The 12902-nt window shown below is 46.8% G+C and overlaps 2 protein-coding genes across 2 annotated transcripts; one reads left to right on the top strand and one right to left on the bottom strand.

Annotated features, from left to right (window-relative positions):
- Window positions 1–833: 833 nt before the first annotated feature.
- F5J12DRAFT_911826 (uncharacterized protein) lies at window positions 834–1907 on the top strand (the record flags this gene model as incomplete). Its single annotated transcript, XM_051749052.1, has 1 exon — window positions 834–1907. One exon carries the CDS (start codon window positions 834–836, stop codon window positions 1494–1496), a length of 663 nt encoding a protein of 220 aa, XP_051601580.1. The 3' UTR covers window positions 1497–1907.
- On the bottom strand, window positions 1388–5466 carry F5J12DRAFT_926324 (uncharacterized protein; the record flags this gene model as incomplete). The annotated part of the gene is made up of 13 exons (XM_051749383.1): window positions 1388–1628; window positions 1944–1984; window positions 2456–2809; window positions 2880–3084; window positions 3112–3310; window positions 3406–3599; window positions 3645–3748; window positions 3778–3944; window positions 3995–4157; window positions 4274–4380; window positions 4545–4847; window positions 4893–5138; window positions 5197–5466. The coding sequence occupies 13 exons, from the start codon at window positions 5464–5466 to the stop codon at window positions 1561–1563; spliced, it is 2421 nt and encodes an 806-aa protein (XP_051601579.1). The 3' UTR covers window positions 1388–1560.
- Between the last annotated feature and the right edge of the window lie 7436 nt (window positions 5467–12902).

Below are 12902 nucleotides of genomic sequence, written 5' to 3'. Positions count from 1 at the left end.
CATACTATATAAGTGTTGGCCAACTTTCCCATGGCTTTGCATGGTGGCATGCATCTGCCATTAAGGCAGCACTCATCAGCAAATGCTCAGCTTGCATTCAACTACACCAACCAATATACAATCCATAACCCTGGCATCATTTGGGAGATCTCAAAAATGATGTCATTGCAGATAGCTAGTGGTCTCTAGATGGAAATGGTTCACAGAAGACATGCTGATCTGCCATACATCTGGCATTTCTGTGCAGAATAGCATGCTGGCCTGGCCTGTCCCTTTGCCAATGTGGCAGCCTTTCTGCCAGTCCAAAATCTTACCTTGTTTTCAAAGAAGTTTTTAGTCCACTCCTGCTCACATTTCAACAGCTGAACCTCCTCCTTCCATCTGTCCCGCAGTGCCCTCATTCAGAGCCAATTGACCCTGTAGACTAGAGAAAATGATAAGTAAATCTCAGATGCTGCTGCCATGTGATTGCTCCTCTCACATTCTGACATCCAATCATTAGTGGCCATGTCCCTTGGTACATCCATTGTCCAGATCCAAGGTAGGGTATCATCTCTGTGACCTCTGGCATTTGGGTCAGATACTGCCATGCTGATAGTTAGGTCAGGGTCATTCAACTCTTTGTATTGCTCCAGGATATCCAGTGTCACACACCAAAGGTGTTTGGTGAGGTGGACATGGATGTAGCTGATGAATGGAGGTGAAGACCATAGCCCTCATGCGAAGAAGGACAGCCAGCAATGTCGGCAGTCATCCCTCACACAAGAACAAGTTGTCAATAGCAAAGAAAAAGGAGGAGGCAAGTGAAGTGCCAGTAAAATTCTTAAGCGCCCATGTACGGCATTCCAGTTTTCGACGTATCTCCACCAATTCTGCAGACACCGAAACCATTCCCACACTTGCTTGTAGTGCTCAGCCACGTGATCCTACCTTCCAGGATTGGAAAGGATTTGCACACTCCACACGTTTCTACAGCACTCCCTCCAAAAGATGCTCATTTCGCTAATTCTTCTGATATGGCTGCCTCCACATCAGTCATTTTGCTTGTCCCCTTTGCTAGGGACCATGGCTACATATATCTACCAGGAGTTCCTACCAGCTTCCATCCTGAAGCATCCTGGTACATCCCACCCTCATCTGCCCCCTCTCAGCCCATCCAGCTTGGACAGCGTGTTCTTTTTGTCAGTATGACCTCCAGGAGGACATTCTTTGGTCGCCTCAGGTCTGTCATTCGCTTGGAAAGGTCTTATGTGGTCGTTTCAGTCTCTCCAGTCCAAGAAGCATATGGATCCTTCCTCCCTGCCCCCTGCAACATCTTCATACCAGTCTCGTCTGTCATTCTCCCAAAATTGCGACAGCTACAGTATAATCTACTGTTCTCCACTCTCCCTGATTGCGTCCATGACAAGTATGATGCACATCTTGCCTCCTTGTTGCAAGATACAGCAGAAGACGCTCCCCCTTCATCCTCTCTTCCAACAGAGCCTCGTTCATGAAGTTTTTATTTGCTTCACTGAGAGGATGGTTTGGGGGGGAAAGTTGTGATCCCCTATGCTCCTGTCACCCCACAGACCCCCAAAGCTTGACCCCTGTTGACATCTGACTCACCCTGTCCACTTTTGGATGTACTATATCAGCATCAGATCAGCGCTGCCTCTCTGTCATCCCACTTTGGCCTAGAAGTGATCTCTTCAAGATGTGACATGCACAGCCTCCCCCTAATGTGATTCCAGTGCACTTTCCCAGTTCCTGACATTGCTTGACTCATACTGTGACATTCTGACTGTCTTTGACTCACCTATTGCCAATACTTACCAATCTTTTGACTTTGCTTACTGATTCTTCACTTTTTGGCTTACTTATCCTTACCAATGCTTACCAATGCTTTCCAAGATGATTACCCATCGCTTACATTCCTTACTCATCAGTTACCAATCACTTACCAAGTGTTTGCACCTTGTTTTCCATAGGCAACGCCCCTGTACTGTATATAAGTCACTGTACTTAGGTAGCAAAAAAAAAAAAAAGACATCAGAGAGCCCCTCTTGCTCGCAATTTATCATCTCTCAGTAAATCATTCATCAGCTTCGATAGTTGAGACTTTATTAAGGGTCTAGCTATCATCTACTTCGCTTATCATCATCTATCATCCATATACTTCGCTCCAAGCCCTCCCTGAGCTCAGTACAGCTTAGGACATCGAATTAAGTCACCATCCATCCTTCTGTAGGCTGACAGCAGTCTACCCTATCGCTTTCTATCACATTCTTGCTCCCTCTTCGTCAGGAGCACCCCCAACCCTCAGCACTCATCTTTGAGTGTTGTAGCTCACAAAAACCCTCCCAAAGAACAGGTTCTACCATCTAGGTTCCGCATAGGCACACCACCACTCACTTTCATTGTCTTTTGTGTTGGTTTTGGTTGGTTTTCACCACTGAACCTCACTTTGACTCACACCGGCCTGGCCCCTAACCTGCCCATTTGAATGTGGCACTGGAAGTACACAGCAGCATGACATTGCACTGCTGCTTCAGTGTTGGCCACCCTTCCCCAGGCATGTGTGGCCATGTGGTAATTACTTCCATGGTGAATGTCAGTTTGAAAGATGACTGCCTTCTCTGCAAGCACAAGCCACAATTCATGAAGACAATCATTGGCCTGTCCTTGCCACAGTTGCAGCTCCATTATTGTCACATACCCCAGGCCAGATTGTTCAAAATGATCTTTGCCAACATTGGATGGCAGCAGCAATGCAATGGTTTCTGGATCATGTGGGTTAGATGACCAGCACAGCTTGGCATCCTCAAATCTGTTCCCAAATAGTTTTTCAGCAGTGTCAAAAATGCCATGTATATGGGACTGGAGATGATCACAGTGACATGCAATGGTGGAGATTTTGAGCTTCTGTTGCTCTTGAGGTGATGTGCTGGCATGCCACTGTAAGCTGGATTTGTGCTTCCTCTATCTTCAATGCCTTCGCAATCCAGGTCACCATACCTTGCGAATGCCCTGGCTGGGGGATGGCCAGTAAATCTATCTCGATTTCCTTTTCAGAGGGAGCTTCAATACCACTCAGTGCAAATCCTGTCCAGGTTAACCTTCATTACCTACCTTTCTGCAGCCTGACCTCATATATATCCATGGCCTGTGGCCTTGACAGCTGGTTTTCCAATGCTGCTGCTGCTTCTTCCCCCCATGATTGGCTGATTGCCAGTGGGACATTACCATTCAAATCAGCAAATCTGCCTTCAACCACTAAATAAGATTCCTCAGCAACCTTGAGTTTCTGCTTGAGTCTCATTGCTGTAGCCTGTTAACCATGCAACCATGTCTGATACAAGCACTAGACTTATGCATTCTGACCATTTTCAGGAAATTGCTATCATTCATTTGGAAATCAAGTACCTCCTGCTGATGGGGAGTAGCCATGCCTCTAACAGATGGGGAAATGATATTCAGGGAGGACCACAAGGTTTCCATGATCTCCCCATCCACCTGGCCAGCACCGACAATGAAATTGGGAGCATATTGTGCAAAGCATTCTGTGTGGTGGCCATGAACATGCCACAACCCAATGCCAGGGCAGATCCACATGCCATCTGGCATGGATATATAGGCATTGGCATGTAGCCATCATTCTAAACCTTTGCTATACTGGCAGTTAATATCATAGAAATGTATCACTTGCTGGCCAGGGACTGTGCCATGCCTGATGGCATGCACAAGCACATAGTCCATGTTAACCTGCCTGTGATGTCAATGTCAATAATGTCATACATTGTTACAAGGTTATTCATACTGTTCACCCTTCTGGAAGTTGACCATTGCATGCAGCACAAAACAGCCATGCCATGCACAGGCACATCCCCTATTCCTGTAGATGTGAGCCACTGCTGGTTGGCATTTGCTTGATTAACTGCCTGATGATTGCTGCAATCTGAGATCTTGTAGTGTGATCAGTCCATTGTGTAATACATTCATACACATCACCCACCTCAACCACATTTTTAGTGCTGCTCAAATATTCCTTGTATGGCTGTGATGTGACCATGTACCCCTTTCCATCCATCAACCAGGCTTTGCTGCCAGCATCCTTTGGATGCATATGCTCTGCCTTGAAATTCCCATCCATGACCAAGCTTCTTGCCAGTGTCCAACTGGATTACACATTGTATAAATGGCTAGCAGTGTTCATGTTATCACCCAGTGGGAATAATCTGTTTCATCTTCAGGAATGTTGATGCTGGGCTGAGGACATGCTGGACAGAATAACACTAATTCCCCAGGGCTGGCATCTTCTGCACTTGTGTGGGATCCCTGCCATTTCAGTAGTTTCAGGAGCCACCACATCCTAGCAACTCTCAGTTCCCTGTACCTATCCTATCATCCAGCTAAGAGCCATGTTGCAGTGATACAATTCAACAAATAGGATGCACTGGCACCAGATGAGGAATGGCATTGGAGGTTATGCAGTGAAGTCTGCTGTAGAAATTCATCACTGAGGTACCACATTCCACATTGTCTCAAATGAAGTCATTGAGTACTTGGAAGGTAAATGCAGTCCTTGTAGCCTTTGTGGTAGCAGGAAACATCCCAGCCCACATCAGCTGTATGTGTGAATCCTCTGCCCCAGGGCATCTACAATACTGCACATTGCAGTAGTGTATTCCATTGGTGTGCACAACAATTAGACAGCTTTGGTTCTTCAGGGCCTGCAGATTTGGTGGACAACCATCTTGATCCACATCCTCCCAATCATCTTCCTCCTCAGCTGTGACTTCATCATTTGAACAACCACTGGCTGGGCAGTGCTTCCCACCATGCCCAACATGCAGTACCAAACTGGCCTGAATGGTAAATACAGGAACAACCATCATGATTCAGCTGCTTACCAGCTGCAGGGATGATTCCTCAAAGAATGTGCCATTCCATTGTTCCACCCTGTGGAATGGCCAGTGCTTGTGTTCTGCCTGGCAACACATGGTGCAGAAGACTGGCTGATGGGCACACTCAATGCACTGGAAGATTCCATCTGCTCCACACAGGACACAATCCCTTGGCTCAGGTGGGGCCTCCATGTCCAACAGGATGGCTAGATAATGCCATTGGTGTGGCAACCACTGCTGCAGATAACTATTCTACAATTGTGTGACACTGTCATTGCAGGTTTGTGGGGCAATGTGGCATTCCACACACCTGACTTTTCCAAGGCTTAAAAGGTGTTGCAGGCAATACATCATTATTGGAAGGCAGTTGTTCACCCACATCATCCAACAGGCAGTCCAGGTGATTCAGGATAACAGAGCCAGGCTGCACAGGCAGCTGAGTTGCATGGCCTGGCACCCACTTTCTGGGTGCTACTTTTACCATCTTATCCCTATATCCTTGGGTGGTATTCACTTGTTGCCAGGTCACCTGGGTCACTCTTGTAGCAGGTCCTGCTGGTGCAATCTTTGACTTCCCCATGATGAATGTTGCAATGCAGAAGGGTTTTGATTGCAACAAATACATGCAGCCAACATGTGCTAGCAAGGTCTGACCACCAACTATGGTAATGCTGTCTTAGGATCTGGCACATGATTTCAGTGCTGGCACCTGCACATTGCCTAGAGATCAATGAAATGAATGAGCACTTGCAAAAAGCCTTGTCCTACATCATTTCCATAGTGACTATACCATCCACAGTGTCTCAATGCACATTGCCCAATTACCAAAGATCTTGGATCCATGCAGTCTGAGAGGCACCACCTTTGCACATGGCTCAGGGATGGAAATCTCATGATTGACTAACAACCTTAGCCATCTTTGGAAACTGTCTGATCAACTGGCATGCAAGAATGGACTAGACATGGAAATGTAACCTTCATTGACATGGGAGAATGCCAGAGAAGTCTATTCTCTTTAACAGACATCATACTAGCTGTCCCCAGAAAATTTGTGCATGAGCACCTCCATCATCAATGGCATCCAGTGACTATGAAAGTGACTCTTTCTCCAACAACACTGAACCCTCCCTGCTGCAAAAGGGAACCAGTCTTCAGCCAGCCAAAATTGAGATTCTTGAGGCCAAGCTAGAGTCATGGAAAAATGCTGACTGAAACAAGAGGAGCTCCATCATGTTAACCCTCAGAAACAAGATAAAGAACCTTGATGCAAATGTGATGCTGAAAATGCATGAATGGGTTTGGAAGAAGAAGGTGTGCCACACCTGTGATTGATTACCTGGCATGTCCTTACCATTTCCAGGCAATTCAGACTTGGTTGTACAACCACAGCCAGAGCCATAGTTGACAGGCTCTGATCAAATATGGTGGCAGTTGGACACTGAGGAAGGTGGTCATGCACCATCAAAAGAAATCAATCAACAAAGCATTGGAAGAAGCTGGTATCAAGCAGGGATCCACAGAAATGATCAAGTCTTATCAGAAGGCTGTTGACACCATCATGAAGTCCCTTACTGCTAAGGAGATACAGGAGGCCAAGGCATTGGCCAAAGAATGGAATGAGCAGCAGCCACCTCAGGATGTTCAGTCAGAGTATGTACCATTTGGCAATGCTGCCCATCACTCACAAGAAACAGAACCACAGAGAAGAAAGGCCATAAATATGCTGAGGAATTTGCTAAGGAAATGTGGAAGTGGTGTGGTGCTGTTATGCTGCACTCACATTGTTCCCTCTTACAGACACTTATGTAACCTGTTCACGCTTTGTCTCGCCTCTTGAGGCATTCCCTTTACCTGCAAGCCGCTCTCTACACAGTTGGACTTGCATTCTGTATGTTTCCCCTTCTCTGTTTCCTTTTATGGTAGACCCCTGTCTACCCTGCATCGTGTTATATCCAGGCATTGCACCTGTTCCCCTTCCTTCTGTGATCTGCTGGTGGCCCTGATCCATGTGGTCACATGATGCATTTAACCCTGGTTGAGTGCTCCACTTATGACTCGTATGCAGTTAATCCCTCTCGCCTGTGCAGGTTTAATCCCTTGTTTACCCCTGTTCCCTTCTGTCTGCAGTAGGGTTGCCCTTGCACCCTCTGCTTTAGGGAACTGGTGAGCGATTAACCTTGTATTCAAATGTTTGACATATGGTACTGTACATACATATATAAACCTGCATGTATCATACCAGTCCCTCATTCAAAATCTACTTTGCAACCACCCTTAGCTCTGTGCACTGTACCAACAAGGACTCGCCAGTACGACTTCAGTTGGCCAAGACTAGTGTTCTGTTGCTAGTGAAGTTAAATTATGCGTCACTTCTCACACAGTCACATGCTTGTGCTTCATCGCACTCAATTCGTGACATGATACAAGTTGTTGGCATAACAGAAGATCTCGAATCACCCAGACACATCAAAGCCCAGTTTACCTTCAGATACCTGTGGTCTGGAATCCTTGCTAGGCAAAATAGCCTGCAAAACGACCACCTCCCACCACTTTAACAGGAACCACTGGTTTAATATCAGTGAGCTAGCCCCTAACCTTTGGCACTAACCTTCCACTTTGTCAACTTGTCTTCGAACCGCCAAGAAGAAGGAAGTAAGAGGCCTCCATCAGCAGCCTCTTCGTTCAAACCTCCTGTACCCTCTTGTAAAGGAAAAGAAGTCCTCCAAGCGAGGCCACTTATTTGTCACCCTTCAGTGCAAACTCCAAACCCACATATAGGTCTTGAAGACCTGCCAGTAAGGCCCCAACTCAGGCAAGCAGCAGAATTGACCTCTCCAGTAAACTTTACTTCTTATCGTGATCCCAGGCCTTCAAGCCTGGACATTGAAACCACTCAAGGGACAGCCAGACCAGCGGACCCCTCTACTTCATCTTCACCAACAAACATTTACCTTCCTACTACTTCAGCCGATCAGATGGCAGAAGAACTCACCCACCAAACCTCTGGATTAAATCTCCAGGACCCCTTTGCCAGACAGAGTAGGGTAACCCCTGAAATGGCTGCCAAATTCTACAAGTCACTCTTTAACCAAGATGTGGTAAGGCCTAAGGGCCCCTCCCAAGGTTCTGAGGAGAGAAGAAAGGAACACAACTCTAAGGGAGGGGGACTGAAAGAAATCGGCCTGAACAATCCCTTCTTGTATAACAGAGCACACCAGGACTTCTCTGCCTGGTTAAGCAGCATCAAACTCTATCTTCGCCACTAACGACCATATCTATTATGAAGATCAGTCCAAGATCGCATTCACCCTCTCTTACATGGGGAGTGGTTCAGCCTGCACCTTCACTGAGGCCTACATCAATGAAAATACAACTGCTCTTGGAGATCTCAAAATCTTCGATGGATGGGACAAGTTTGTCACTAAACTAAAAGAAACCTTCCAAGTAGGAGATGCCAAAGCTACCACACTAATCTACCTATCGGTGATCTGCCAAGGAGACCACTCCCTTCACGAGTATATTCGCTGATTTCCACAACTGCCTCAACAAAGCCAGAATATCCACCCACAACACTACTGCTGCAGTGTTCTTCGGAAAAGGCCTTAATGAGGAAATTAATAAGTGGATCCTCATGTCAGGCCCCAAGCCTGATACCATTCAAAATTGGATCCAGCAAGCAACAGCAGCACACACAGCAATGGCAACTCTCAGGGTCTTCACTGGAAAAGCTTCTTTCCAAGACTGATCCTACTTATGGAAGCAAGAACAACAAGGTTCTCACAGATCAAAATCTGCTTCATCTCTGAAGACTCCATACCGAGACCCTTACACCATGGATGTCAATTGGAAGTCCAAGGTCCGATCACAGAGCAAAGCTCCTACCTGTTATGGATGCAGTAAGACAGGACACATGAAGTCTAAGTGTCCCTCATCCACAACAAACAGTAGGTCTTCCTTCGCCCAGAAATTCTGTACTCACATCCTGGCCATGCTCGAGGAGCTCGACAAGAATTCCGAAGAGGAGGAAGATTCAGAACCTATTGACCACTACTGTGGGGAGAATGACAAACCCACAGATGACAGGGGACCGAAAGGGAACCCAGATTTTTGAAAGGCTCCACTGGTGTAGTGTCAGGAAGAGAGCCCATCATATCCTGAAAGATAGAGGTTAAGATAGAGACCGAGAAAGTGTATGATTATGAACAAGATATGTCAATCACTTCTATCACTGGTTTCGCTTACCTCATTGATTGACAAAATGCTACTGTCTGAACCATCCTGGACTCAGGCACCGAAACAAACATCATTGACCCTGCGATAGTTGAGAAGTACGACATCCCGACTCGAAAAATCGCAAGACCATGGGAGTCAAGGAGCTACAAAAGCAAGACAGGAGACTGGGTAACCCATATCGCTTCCTTCAGAGCCAAGATCTGGGGAAAGACTATGCACATCCACATGTATGTCCTCAAGCTTGGAAATTGGGAATCCCCCCTTCTCAGAATGCCTTGGCTCAAGGAACACAACCCCATAATCAGCTGGATGTCAAGAAAGCTGATTGGTTGGGGAGAACTAGACCATGGCCTTGATAGGAAAAACCGAGTCCACAGAACTGACTTCACAAGGATGGTCAAAATAAATCACACATCTATCTCTACGAAGCTCGAGGCTTCGCACATACAAGCAGAAGTTGAGTTACCTCTGGAATATTGGGACTTCTCAGTAGTCTTCTCCAAAGAAGAAATCCCTCTTCTGCCTCACCGAGGTTTCCTTGACCACAAAATCTGCCTGAAGCCCAGCTTCCAGCCAAAGAAAGGAGCAATCTATCCACTTTTGCTAGACAAACTCAAAGCCCTTGATGAGTTTATCAAAGAGAACCTCAAGTGTGGAAAGATTCGCCCCTCGAAATCTTTGCAAGCTGCCCCCATGTTTTTCATAGGGAAGAAAGACAGCAAAAGAAGACTCATCCAAGATTACTGGTACCTAAACTCTCACACCATCATTGACTTGTACCCCCTTCCTGATGTCAAGTCCCTCCTTGACAAACTTGCCGACTCCTGCTACTTCATGAAGTTTGATGTTCGCTGGGGATTCATGAATATCAGGGTAAAGGAAGGTGACAAGTGGAAAGGGGCTTTCATTACCCCTAGAGGACTCTTCAAACCAACGGTAATGTTCTTTGGGCAGTGCAACTCACTGCCTACATTCCAGAGGTACATGGACAACACATTCAGAAAGCTCAAAAACGAGAGAAAGGCCATCATTTTCATGGATGACATCACCATACACTCAAGAACAAAAGAAGGACTATGTGCTGCAGTCCAACACTTCCTCGAGATCACCTCAAAGGAACACTTATGTCTCAAACTCAAGAAGTGTACCTTCGAAGCTGAAGAAATAGAGTTCCTAGGGTTCATGATCTGTCAGGGTCAATACAAACCATCGGAGATTAAAATCAAAGCCATCAAAACTTGGCCTGCTCTGAAGACCCTGAAAGAACTCCGTTCCTTCCTAGGCTTCTGTAACTTCTACCAACAGTTCATTTCTGGCTTCTTGCAAACCACTCAACCACTGCACGATTTGTCCAAGAAAAATGCAAAATGGACCTGGGGACCTGAACAGGCTCTCACCTTTGAGGACCTGAAGAAGGCCCTCTTGTCCAAACCAGTTCTTTGTCTTCTGGACCTCTGGAAGCCCATTGTGCTCCACACTGATGCCTCAAAACTCAGCACTGGCACTGTTCTGTCACAGGCTGATGACTCGGGAGTACTTCACCCTTGCACTTACATGTCTCAGTCGCTTACTGGAGCTGAGCAAAACTACCAAGTCTATGACTTGGAGATGCTAGCAGTAATGCATGCCCTCAAACAATGGCACCCCTATTTACTGTCACCCCCGGAACCGACTAAGGTCTATACAGACCACCAAAACATCACCTACTATGCACAACCACAGAAGCTCACCACCTGTCAAGCCCACTGGCAGGCTACCCTGCAGGAGTACCCACTCCTGTTCATCCATATTGCAGGAACCAAAAATTCTGCTGCTGACACCCTTTCCTGCCACTTGGACTTCAATACCGAGCCCAGTACCGTCTCTACCCTACTTCCAAAGGCCATTTGGCTTGAGGGGGGGGTGAGACCCTCCATTGTTTCCCTTTTCAAGATCGACCAGACTGCCCCTGAGCCCTCAAAAGCTCCAAAGCCTGTCCGAAAGGTCACTTTCAAGGAGCCAAAACCTGCTGAATGCCCATGTGAGGAAACTCCGAAGGTTCAGAAAGGTAAAGGACACGTTTTGCAGCTGAATGCTGACCTGTACCAGGAGGTAAAGAAAGCATCTGTGTTCCTCTTGGCCCCTGAAACAACAGAAGGGTCTGATGGAGTCAGAAGAAAGGGAAGATGAATCTTCGTGCCAGAACCAGTCCACCAAGATGTCCTTCAGCAGTACCATGACCTTCCTGCGTTTGGACACCCTGGAGTAAAGGCAATGACGAAGAAAATGAACAAATACATATGGTGGCCTGGAATGTACCAGTCCATCTGCAACTACTGCAAAGGTTGCCCTTCTTGCCAGGCAAACAAGGTCAATACACACCCAACCACTCCACCTATCATGCCACACAACAGTAGCAAAGAACCCCTTCCCATTCAAACAGATCTCCATGGATCTGGTTACTGACCTGCCCCTGTCCAGCAGAAAATACGACTTGATCCTCACCGTCATTGACCAAGGACTAACCAAAGGCACGTTCTTCCTACTGACTACTAAAACTGTGGATAGTATCAGTATAGCAGACCTCTACCACACGTACATCTACCCTCATTGGGGTGTACTGAGAGGCTGTTATCTCAGACAGAGGCCCCCAATTCATCTCTGCCTTCACAAGGGACCTGTACTGCTCCCTCAGAATCGAGTTGAAAGCCTCCACCATGTACCATCCACAAACCAATGGCGAAGTGGAATGTGTAAATCAAGAAGTCGGCACATACCTGCACATGTATGCAGACATGGACCCCCACAACTGGCACACCAAACTCCCAGATGCTCAAATGGCACATAACTTGTGTGTGCACTTGTCCCACAACCAGACACCATATTCACTCATGTACAGATTCGACCCTGCACCCTATCCCACAGACAAACCCCACAGGAGTCGTTAGCAGGTGATCAACTCAAGCAACTGGCCACCAATTGGGATGCCATGATTATCGCTCATAAAGAAGCACAGGAGTTAATGAAACAACAATTGAAAGGAAGCTATACGGAGTTCTCCATAGGAGATAAGGTTTGGTTGGATGCTTCTGACCTAAAAAGGGATGTCCCATCACGAAAGCTTGCGCCCTGATGCCACAGCCCATTTGTAATTTCCAAATGGATCAGCCTGGTCACCTACAAGCTCCAGCTGCCCCCTAGCTGGCATATACACCCTGTTTTCCATGCATCCAAACTCACTCCTTTCATCAAAACACACGAGTATGGCCTGGCACAACCACTGCCTGTTACACCTCCATCAGGGGTCTTTCCTTTTTCGGCTCCTCGCGGTCACATGCATCACATGCCTTGTCATGTCCCTCATAACTGTCGCCATCCTAGGGGCTTGAATGCTCCAGGGAATGTACAGATCCCCCACTGTCAAGGTATTTCCAATACCTGTCGAGACTATGCCACCACTGTGATCTGGCATTCCACTGCCCTCTCTGATGGACAACTTGTTCATTTCTTGGTCCCTGTTGACTTGTTTATATTGCTTACATGTTGTACTATAGCTCCAGTGTCTGGCTCCTTGCTGCACATTGATTGCGCCAGCCAGTATAGCCTTTGTTGCCTCCCTACCCCCACCTTTGACACCACATGACTCCTATTTATTTGACTGATTGTTTTGTTGACTACTGTGGATATGCATCGTGACTGGTACAGTACTCGTACTTAGGGGTATATAATCCTACATACTTCATCCTGTATCTGCAGTTTTTTGATAGCTTGCAACTGAGCTTCATCCCTTTATCTTTGTCCTTG

The sequence above is a fragment of the Pisolithus orientalis genome, assembly GCF_024613125.1.
Source record: "Pisolithus orientalis strain OTSU chromosome Unknown F5J12scaffold_8, whole genome shotgun sequence".
NCBI lineage: Eukaryota > Fungi > Basidiomycota > Agaricomycetes > Boletales > Pisolithaceae > Pisolithus > Pisolithus orientalis.
The sequence above is the reverse complement of the archived record's forward strand: the minus strand, read 5'-3'. Positions and strand labels throughout refer to the sequence as shown.